At 38.5% G+C, this 11,734-nt stretch overlaps 1 protein-coding gene across 1 annotated transcript; it reads right to left on the reverse strand.

Moving 5' to 3' along the window:
- Window positions 1-462: 462 nt before the first annotated feature.
- Window positions 463-1,588, reverse strand: LOC309558847 (uncharacterized protein; the record flags this gene model as incomplete). Its single annotated transcript, XM_082261928.1, has 1 exon — window positions 463-1,588. The coding sequence occupies one exon, from the start codon at window positions 1,586-1,588 to the stop codon at window positions 464-466; it is 1,125 nt and encodes a 374-aa protein (XP_082118054.1). The 3' UTR covers window position 463.
- Between the last annotated feature and the right edge of the window lie 10,146 nt (window positions 1,589-11,734).

Here is an 11,734-nt window from a genome sequence, read left to right on the forward strand (position 1 = left end):
CAGACTCTTAGGTAGGTTCCTGTGTGAGAAGGTAGCCGCCCACAGTGGCAAGGATTTATTTTGTGTTTTATTTTATTTTGAATGTTTTTGCTGCATGCAGTCTGGTGAAGAAAATTGCATGAATAAACCACACTGTTTGCAACCACTGCTCGGCTATCTCCTTGTGTAAACGCACCCCCAAAGGGGTCATCCACGCCCGCCACCGAGCTAATCCCTCACAATATATATATATATATATATATATATATATATATATATATATATATATATATAAAACACATAAAATAAACACATAAACACATAAAACATACACATATATATATACACATAAAATCTACTACATATATCCCCACTTGGATTGGTTTGAATTAGAATCGATTCATAACCAGTCAAACTGCTCAGACATCCCTGGCTCTTAAGATTGATGTTAACTCTAGATCTTGCTTATTTTTCTGGATTGTTCTTAGTTGTCTTCTACCAAAACAATATAAACCAAACAACAACATATTAATATAAATTGAATAATCACAAAAATCATTGAAAGAGTTCTCAATAGTGGATGAGAAAAAGTGTTATTGGGTATGCTCCACCAAGGCTCCTGAAATTCTTTAGCAATTTTACTAGAACTGATGAGGTTTTCCTTAACCAATTCTTGTAGCGCTATAATTTTCCTACTATCCCTGTTTAATAATGTATCCAATTCAACTGTAAGTGGTGGTATTTTATTGAATAAGGGAGAAATCATAGAGTCCCAATTGCCAAGATCGGTTTGCTCAATGTCCATAGATACTTGATTCATCTGGATATTGGCTTGAATGTCTTCCTCTCCAATCGTCATTAGTCCATCTGTGAGGTTCACACACCAGCCTGTAATAGGTGCCTGGCACTGATCTTGTCTCTGCCACGTGAACAAGGGTACTCCCAATGCACAGACCTTTGAGTCTTCTCCATGAATTATCCTCTTCCAGGCCGGTTCATATTTTTGCAATTGAACCATGCAGTTCCCAGAGTGTGTAGCAGCACAGCCATCTATGTACTCCAGCTGCTCGAAAGAACAGGAACAAAGCCAGGCCTGGCCACGTCTGGTACAGCAGTTGGGGTCCATGGTTTTCCCCACTCCATTGTCCTTGACGACAAGTCTGCTCTGTGGTAGAAGTTGTTTCAGTATATTAGTACCATTCCTCACCTCCACCTCACCAAGAACGATCTTATATACAGGTAATGGGGTTGTTGCCCATGTAGGGATGTCTACGGTCAGCGGTATTTCCTGCTTTCCGATACGATCTTTATTGCAAAGAATATCCAGACTCCTTACTTTAGCAAGGGCAAAGTTCTTACAAGTAACTCCACTGTCTTTGATAAGACTGAATAATAAAGTTGAGTTCATTATTCTTGGCCATTCTCCTTGTTTAATTTCTTGAAGCCCTAGGCTCAGGTGTTCACTCAGTAGATTTCCTATAATACCACATACCATAGACTTGGATACATTATTATTGGTTTGAAGTGTTTTATTCAGTGCACTCACCGACATTTGAATGTTATGCAAATCTGAAGCCATGGTGTGAATGTTCTGAATATCTATTTTCATTTCAGATAGAGTGTTTAAATCCACTCTTCCCCCTTTAAGCAGTATCTGCTGTAATCCACCCACAAAATGTTGTTCTTTTATATTTAGGCTTTCTATATCAATCCTATTCCAAATTGAACTACCCAAACTGAGTCCTGATATTATATTAGTACCCAGATCCCTCTTTGAAACTTTCTTAAAATTGAGCCCTTGTGTGGCATCCCAAAATAGGTTTAGGTGTGTTTGAAAGACCGTTTTAAACCATAATCTCATTGATTCTGGGCAACTCTTTGGAATGTTAAATAATGTAAAATTCAACAATAATGGTAATGATACATATGAAACATCGCTATATACAAAAGTTTGAGTCCGCTCAATAAAAAGTCCATGTTCTGGCCACTGTAAAATTGTAGGACAGTCTCTTAAATTAGTGACAATAAATATATTTATTTTTTGTATAGACTCTGTCTTTTATATCATGAGTAGGGTTGAGCGAACACGGACTGTATTATTCGTGTTCGTACCGAATAATTGGATTTTTGTTACCCGAACACGGACCCGAAAACTTTACTGTATAATCGGGTAAAAATCCGTGTTCGGTCATTTTATTTCCGGGTTTTGTATGCATTGGCGCGCTTTTCATGGCGGGCTTTCAACAGCCAATCAACAAGCGTTTAACTGGTGTGCCTTAAGCCATCCCAGCCATGCCTACAAATGTATTAGTAGCTGTGATTGGCCATCTGAAGCAAGTGACCAAGTCTTTATAAGTTCGAGACGGAGCGCCGCTACGTCATTATGCTGTAGTTCAGGGACAGAGCACACATCATACGTGCTGGCTGCTGATAAGGGACAGACAGGCAAAAATCATTTGTGTCCGAATAGAATTGAGGGACAGGTCGGAGTGTTATAGGCAGGGCGAGTTGTAGGGCATTTTAGGGCGACGCTGCTGATTTTTAAGGTCAGTGTTCTACAATCGATTTTGCTGTGTGGGGGGGGGGGTTTGCAGTGACCGATCTTATCAATCCTTTTAGGGAGAGGCTGGAGATAGGCAGGTGTCAGTGGTCCACATCGATTTTGCTGTGTGTGGGGTGCAGTGAACACAATCTTTTTGCCCACTGAGGAGGAGGGAGAAAAGTCTTTTTTATCAGTCACTGTGTGCAGCGTTTTTCCTTCAGTGCTGCTGTGCTGACTGTGATAATACACTGCTGTGTTGACATGTGCTATTATTGAGTGATTTCAAAAGTTATACACTTTTTTCTATTACACTATTCAATATACACCCTTGGGTTAAAAAAATTAAATTGTGGCATAGTCTGTATTAATCTAGTTAAAAATTACAAACTTAAAAGGGGATTTTTTTTTTCCCTCCATAGCCTGCAGCAGAGCTGGTCCACATCGATTTTGCTGTGTGTGGGGTGCAGTGAACACAATCTTTTTTGCCCACTGAGGAGGAGGGAGAAAAGTCTTTTTTATCAGTCACTGTGTGCAGCGTTTTTCCTTCAGTGCTGCTGTGCTGACTGTGATAATACACTGCTGTGTTGACATGTGCTATTATTGAGTGATTTCAAAAGTTATACACTTTTTTCTATTCCACTATTCAATATACACCCTTGGGTTAAAAAAATTTAATTGTGGCATAGGGCCTGATTCATAGTACGGCGAATTGGCGTTTCGGCGGGATTTTGCGAACCGGCAAATTTTTAAGTCTGAAATTGGTATTCAAAGAACGGCGGGCGGAAAATAACGCCAACTGTGAGATTCATTAAGATCAACTAATGTCAGGACTGGACTTAAAAACAGTCCAGCTAAAAGGTGGACTAATTTTTTCAAAATCACAAAATATGGCAGGAAAAAAATAAAAAATGTGTGGGAAAGATGTGTTATATGATTTTGAGCTAAACTGCTTTTAAACTGTGTGAAAATGTTAAGTAGAAAAAAAGATATTAATAAAAGTGTAAATTGCAAAAATAGCTCCAGAGTCAATTTCTGGCAGATAGCTCATGTGAGCATGCTCCAAACCAAAAACTAGGCTGAAAATAACGTTTTTGAAAACGTTAGCGGGAGTTTTATTGAATTTGCGGCAAATACCGCCGCAAATTCGCGGTAAAACGGCGCTATTCCGGCGCTAATAAATTTTTATTTTTTTTTTATTTTTTGCACATATCTATGTATATCTATATATATATATGAATCACAAAAATATATATATATATATATCTATACATAAATATATATATATATATATATATATATATATATATGTGTGTGTGTGTGTATGTATGTATATATATATATATATATAAACACACACACACACACACACATATATATATATATATATATATATATATATATATATATATAGATACCCAAAAAATAATTATATGTATATATATGTTTTTTATTTATTGATTTGCCTATGTGTATATATATATATATATATATATATATATATATATATATATATTTATATATATATATATATGAAAAGGAACACTAACACGGCTCCTCCCCGAAAATTAAACATTGTATATGTGTGAAATTAATATATTTTTGGGTTGGTTAGATATAGAAAGTAACAATAATATATGTTTTTTTGCATATGTATATATATATATATATATATATATATATATGCAAAAAACAATATATTATTGTTACTTCCTATATCTAACCAACCCCAAAAATATATTAATTTCACACATATACAATGTTTCATTTTTGGGGAGAAGCCGTATTAGTGTTGCTTGTCATATATATAACAACATACAGTTGTAGGTAGTTCAGGGATTTGAACACCCAAATACACTGTTGCAAGGCAGCGGTGCTAACCACTTAACTACCTAAAGCTAATGACATTTTATTCAAAGCATGTGTGATTTGTACTTTAAAAAAAAATATATATATATATATATATATATATATATATATTCTATTTAGACCCAATTCAAGCTCAAATAATTTTTATTTATTAAAATTTTTTGATGGACTAAATTAATCAAACTATATTCATTTTTAGAGCCCATTCACATTAGCACGACTTGTCAGGCGACTTGTCAGCCTGACAAGTCGCGGTATGTCACGGTCCATTGAGTAGTACAGGACCCCGTTCTAATAGGAGCGACACAAGTCACTCCGACTTAGAAAAAGGGTCCTGTACTACTTTGGGGCGACCTCGGAGCGACTTGCATAGACTTCCAGTATGTGAAGTCTCTGCAAGTCGCGGTGCACAGCGGTGCACGCGACTTCACAGGTCACCCCCCTGAAGTCGTGTCGCCTCAATGTGAATGGGCTCTTAAGGTGCCAGTGCATGTATGCTTGGTATAAAGATAACAAGAAACAAAAAAAAAAAAAAAAAAAACCTCAGAGACCACAATTCCCAAATAATTAACCTAGTTTAGTAAAACTGTATATAATCAACAAATTTTTAAAAATAATCCTGCATGCTGGAAATTATATATAGGTGTTTAAAACATTTATTTCTGCGAAAAATTAGTATTTTAAACTTAAATTGATAGGCTAAGAAACTATCAGTGGCATATATTATGAAATAAATGTAACAAAGTGATTATGTTTGTGTAAATTGTGTTTTGCAAAAATGTTGCAAATATGTATTGAGCTTGAGCTTGATTAAATAAACTGACCAAAATATCCAAGTGGTTAGCACAGCTGCCTTGCAACAATGTATTTGGGTGTTCAAATCCCTGAACTACCTACAACTGTCTGTTGTTATATAAGACAAGCAACACCCCAAAAATAAAATATTGTATATGTGTGAAATTATTATATTTGTTGAGTGGGGAGCCATATTAGTGTTGCTTCCTATATAGAGCCACATTACACTCTGAAAAATAGCAGTGTTTGAGCTTGCAAATCTGAGAATTTGCAAATTGATTGAACATATGCAGTGCAACCCCAGAACTCAGAATTCAACAACCCAAAAAAAGATATATAGATATATATATAAAAAATTACTACATCAAGTCAACACACATAGGAAATGCTTTCAATAATCTCAGAATGAGCACAAAGTGGCTTTTTCATTTAGACTAATGGGCCATACACACTATAAGATTTTCTGAAGATTTTTTCCTTTAGATTTAGCAAAACCAGATAATATGAGGTCAAACCTAAACACTTTCAATTTGTATGCAATCTGGCAGGCCCTTGCACTACATAGAAAAGGTAAATCTGAAGGAAAAAGTCTTCAGAAAACCTTATAGTGTGTATGGCCATACATGATCCAATTTTCTTACAATTTTCTGTCCAATTTTCTTGAAATTTACCTTCAAGTATGTAGTACAAAGGCCTGCCTAATTGGATACAAGTGAAAGTGTTGTTTAGCTTTGACATCACATTATGTGGTTTGTGGTTAATCTATCAGAAAATTGTACAACAAAAATTGAACATGTATGGCCATACACACTATAAGATTTTCCGAAGACTTTTTCCTTCAGATTTACCTTTTCTATGTAGTGCAAGGGCCTGCCAGATTGCATACAAATTGAAAGTGTTTAGGTTTGACCTCATATTATCTGGTTTTGGTAAATCTAAAGGAAAAAGTCTTCAGAAAATCTTAAGCCCCGTACACACGTACTGATCGTCGGCCGAACGATCAGCTGTCTTTTGTCCAGGGCTGTCCTGTCTGTTGAAAACTGCAAAAGACTGCACACGAATTTTGTCGGCCAACAACAGACGACTGCAGAAGTTATGTCATGTGATGGTTAACTTTCCCTGTGTTTTTTCTTTTCTGAGCATGCCCAGTCTTGCAAATCAGCCGATTGTCGGCCGAATTCTGTACTGACTGGCGAACAATCGGCCGTTCTGGTGTTGGCCAACAAAAATTTTAATGCCTGCACGACAGATTCTGTTCGGCCGAAAATGCGCTGTCGGCTGTCGGAAGCATCATACTAACAAGCCTACAATCGGCCGATCGGTCGTCGGCCGAATATTTACGGCCGAAGATCGGTACGTGTGTACGAGGCATTATAGTGTGTATGGCCCATTAAGCTGGCCATACATGTTCAACTTTTGTTGTACAATTTTCTGGTAGATCTACCACAAACCACATAATGTGAGGTCAAAGCTAAAAAAACACATTCACTTGTATCTAATTAGGCAGGCCTTTGTACTACATACTTGAAGGTAAATTTCAAGAAAATTGGACAGAAAATTGTAAGAAAATTGGAACATGTATGGCCAGCCTTAAGCCTCGTACACACGTACCGATTGTCGGCCGTAAATATTCGGCCGACGACCGATCGGCCGATTGTAGGCTTGTTAGTATGATGCTTCCGACAGCCGACATCGCATTTTCGGCCGAACAGAATCTGTCGTGCAGGCATTAAAATTTTTGTTGGCCAACACCAGAACGGCCGATTGTTCGCCAGTCAGTACAGAATTCGGCCGACAATCAGCAGATTTGCAAGACTGAGCATGCTCAGAAAAGAAAAAACACACGGAAAGTTAACCATCACATGACATCACTTCTGCAGTCGTCTGTTGTTGGCCGACAAAATTCGTGTGCAGTCTTTTGCAGTTTTCAACAGACAGGACAGCCCTGGACAAAAGACGGCCGATCGGTCGGCCGACGATCGGTACGTGTGTACGAGGCATTAGTCTAAATGAAAAAGCCACTTTGTGCTCATGCTGAGATTATTGAAAGCATTTCTTATGTGTGTTGTAAGAAACTTGGATCATGGATGGCCAGCCAAACACTCATTCATTAGTGAACTGGTGATTTTGGTTTAGGAACCAACAGACCCAATTAATTACTTTGCTGGGCGTTTCCTATACTGGGTGGGTGTAGTTTAACCAAGGTTATATAAAGGGATGTATGAGATCATATCATTTGGCCTGTGAAAGGGCCACAGGTCTTTATGTCCGAATTTGCTTTTGGGGGTGGGGGGGGGGTTTGCTGGCATGCCATGCCATGCCTAAAGATCCATATTGCAGTAAGTGTATTCTGTTGGATGAATACTTTTCATGCTCTAACTGTTTGGTATAGTTTTTGCAAAGTGTGTCTTTATGTACTCTATACATGTTTTTTTTTTTTTATTTTCATGCCTCTGTGTAGCTGTATGTTCTACTGATTTGATGGTATTTAAATGAAAAGGCAGGCTCATGCAAACAATTAACATAAAAGTATGTTTTATGCTTAATACTAAGGTGTCTACAACTTATTTTGCTTGACTTTTGGATATTGTAAGCTCTATCTATCCATCATATGTTGTATCTTTGCACTGTAATTTGAATAAAAATTACTTGATTTGGGGGTTTTGGGGGGGGGGGGGCATTGCACATTTCACATTTCACATTTCACATGCTTGCTTGAGTGATTACTGATGTTTTATACATGTTCAATAAAGCTTATTCATTTGTACACAGCTCCTGGTTTTGTTTTCTTTTCTTCATATTTGTCTAGATGTAATTCAGATATCTTTTGTGTCTATTGAATGTAATCCATTTCTTGTATTTTTTGTGTGTGTGCAATGGCAGTACAGTATGAACTTGGGTAGGGTTTCTCCATTTACTCCAGCAAAGTGTGTGTGTGTGTGTGTGTGTGTGTGTGGGGGGGGGGGGGGGTGGTGTGTGTGTGTGTGTGGGGGCTAAATTGTAAGAAAAAATTAAAGTGTTTATGTATATATTTAGCTAAAAATATATAAATTAAGGAATAATACAAAATTTCCATTCAGTCGCTGTGGATGAATGTAACCAAAACATTTAATAAAAAAAATCACTAAAAATGATTACTAAATAAAAGATTGCTACAGCGCTCACTCACCTTTTTAGTTGGCTTAGGTCAGTGATGATGAACCTTGGCAACACAGGTGTTTTGTAACATTTCCCATGATGCTCACCTACACTGCAGAGTACATGAGCATTTTGGGAAATGTAGGGCAAAAACATCTTGGGGGGGGGGGGGTTAAGGGTTACCATCACTGGCCTAGGTAAAACATTTCCAATACATTTTAGTTGTCTGTGTGCGCCATTTTTAAAATAAAGCAAAATCTCTTTACAATAAATTGCAAATGGCACATTGGCGTTCGCCCTGGACCAGAAATGACACCAAATTGGCTTGCACACATTCCAGCAAGTGGTCACAATCAACTGGCTAATCATGGTGAGGGCCACTTTCAGCTGTGAAGAAATGGCATTCATATGCAAAGTAAGTGTGTGTGTGGGGGGGGGGGGGTCTGTGCTTGTAATCAGAGCATTGATTACCAGTGCAGACCCTTGGGGGATGCCACCAGGGATGCCCACCCATGCCACCATTGATGCCAATCAGTGCTCAGGGAACCTGTTAGTGCCCTCCTCATCAGTGCTGCCCATCATTACCATCTTTCAGTGCTGCCCACCAGTGCCAATCATTGCCCATCAGTGCCACCTATCAATGCTGCATATCAGTGCCACCTATCTATCAGTGCTACATATTAGTGTCTCATCAGTGCCTGCCAGCGCAGCCTCACCAATGCTCGTCAGTGCAACAAAAAACATATTGATTTACCAAATTTTATTACATAAACAAAAACACATTATTTTAGGGGTCAAACATTTAGGTCTTCTTTTTGCCAATAGAAAAAAAACCTTGCAGTGATCAAATACCACCAAAAGAAAGCACTATTTTTTATGAAAATACTGTCATACATTTGTGTTAGGTACAGGGTTGCATGACCGCACAATTGTCATTCAAAATGCAACAGTATAAAAAGCTGAAAATTGGCCTGGGCAGGAAGGGGTGTAACTGCCCTGTAAGGAAGTGGTTAACTATTGAAACATGGGAATAAATATTCCAGGGGTAATCATGCTCAGCTCAATGGTTTAGTGGTTAGTGTTCCTGGCTATAAACACTGAGAGCATGAGTTCAAATCCCAAGTGTGCCATCACCTTCTTAAATTTTAGACAGCTATAAATAAATACTGAAACTTGGCAAATGCATAATTGCACCCTGCACATATGCATGTTTGTTTCTTGAATATACAAGGCCATTAACATGCAATTTTAGGTGATGTAGCACACAGGGTGTTATCATGGTTGGGCCTTGAACTCATGACCTAGCAATCTTTGGCTGTGAGCTTAGCCCACTACACCAAAGTGCTGAATACAATCAGATATGCCTGAAAGTTTCAGATGAATAAAGAATGAAGACTGCTAATTAGACAGCTGTGTACTCTGCTATTAGAAAATCTAAAGGTTAAAACACATAAGATACATAACTATACCTTAAAATTAAAATAAACCATAATAAATGACATTGCTGTGTAATAGTGATTCAGAATAGACAAATTTCCTTTTATGAAAAACACAAAGGGAATTTGGCTAACTCCAAACTCAAATTCAGCCTAAGTTAACTCCAAACCCAAATTCAGTCTAAGTTAACTCCAACTCCGAATTCATTAAAGCATCTAGTTGATGGTTTAACTCCAGCCACTTACCTAATTAGGATGCAATGAATTTAGGCTGGAGTTATTTCTGGAGAAGTGAGCAGCTCTACTCCAAACTTATACTGAATTAGGCCCATAGTCTGTACTAATCTAGTTAAAAATTACAAACTTAAAAGGGGAATTTTTTTCTCCCCTCCATAGCCTGCAGCAGAGCTGACTGATATAAGACACTGCTGTTCACATGTGCTATTGGTAAATCACCAAATTTATATCATATTTTCTATTCCGCTATTCAATCAAAACCTTTGAGTATAAACAATTAAATTGCGGGATAGTCTGTGTCGGTACGTGTGAGATACACCTTTCCAATTTTTGGGGTGCATCTCATAATTCCGAGGATTTGAGGGTGCTGCCTGTTCCGAACTCCTCCTACTCCTCATCCTGCCTTTGGGGGTACAAAAAAAAGTAATTGGGGCCTAGTCTGGTTCTGTACGTGTGAGATACATACACCTTTTTTTGATAATATTTTCTATTCCGCTATTCAATCTACACCTTTGTGTATAAACAATTAAATTGCGGGATAGTCTGTGTCGGTACGTGTGAGATACACCTTTCCAATTTTTGGGGTGCATCTAGGGCTGTGCATCTTCACTTACCTCACGATTCGATGCGATTACGATTATTAGAGTCGCGATTCGATACGATTCTATTCCGCGATGCATCACGATGCATCACGATTACTGCCCAATGCCCATGCCCAGCCCACTGCCCAATGGTTTTCAAAACTTTATAAAAAAAAACAAACAATCAAGCAGTCACAAATAAAAGAATCCTTTTTATTTTCATTTGCTTAAAAGGACACTTTCCTGGACCCTGTCATGGCCTGCAAGCCCTGCATACTTTAGTGCACTTGCACTGCAAACATATAGGAAGGTCTGAAAATGCAAACAGCATAGCAGAGACAGACAACAACACTAGTATTTTACTAGAAGTAACAGTAAAATGAGTAAAAAACTGTAGTAGTGCAGTTTACTGCTTCATAAAAGAAAATATTAATATAAGCCAGGCCTACCACCATTTAAAGTACAACTAAAGGCCAAACTTTTTGGATTTTGGATAAAGTTTGGCCTATAGTTGTACTTTAAGGCAAGCCAAGATAGAAGAAGCCAGCCAGCCAAGCTAATATTCTTGTGAAAATGGTCATCATAAATTCCCACAAAACATTATATATAAATCCTTATATGTGAATATGCATTGCAATAAATTCCAGGTGTGCCATAACCTGTCCTCTACAAAACAGAGCACTTCCTGACTAGTAGCAAACATCAAGGGTGAACCTGGCAATAGTGCACTGCTGCATAACTTCCATGTTCACCGTGATGTTTGTTTCCCTCTGCCAATCCCCCACAGCTCCGACGATGGATGGGTCCCTGTTAGAGTCAGGCGTACCCGACCCCATTCTGGAGTTGCTGAGATGCAGAAATCGCAGGGTGCTCGTATGGAGCAGAGTGTCGGTACTAGTGCCGCTCATCCTTCTGGTGGCCTGGCAAGTGCAAGCGGCCTAGTACACCCTGGACCTAGTACAACCAGCACTGCAGTAACACTTGGTGACGTGGCAAGTCCCATAAGTGCAGTTGAAGCTGGTGCGGTGGCTAGCACGAGTAGTGGCCCACAGCCACCGCGTATTCGAAGACAGGCCCGTAGAGCCCATAGTGCCCTCCCTGATGTGCTGGCATGTCCCAATTGGCAACCCACTGATACTACAGCACCAGTACTTCCCCCA

The sequence above is a fragment of the Pelophylax lessonae genome (genome assembly GCF_965119305.1).
Source record: "Pelophylax lessonae genome assembly, chromosome: 6".
NCBI lineage: Eukaryota > Metazoa > Chordata > Amphibia > Anura > Ranidae > Pelophylax > Pelophylax lessonae.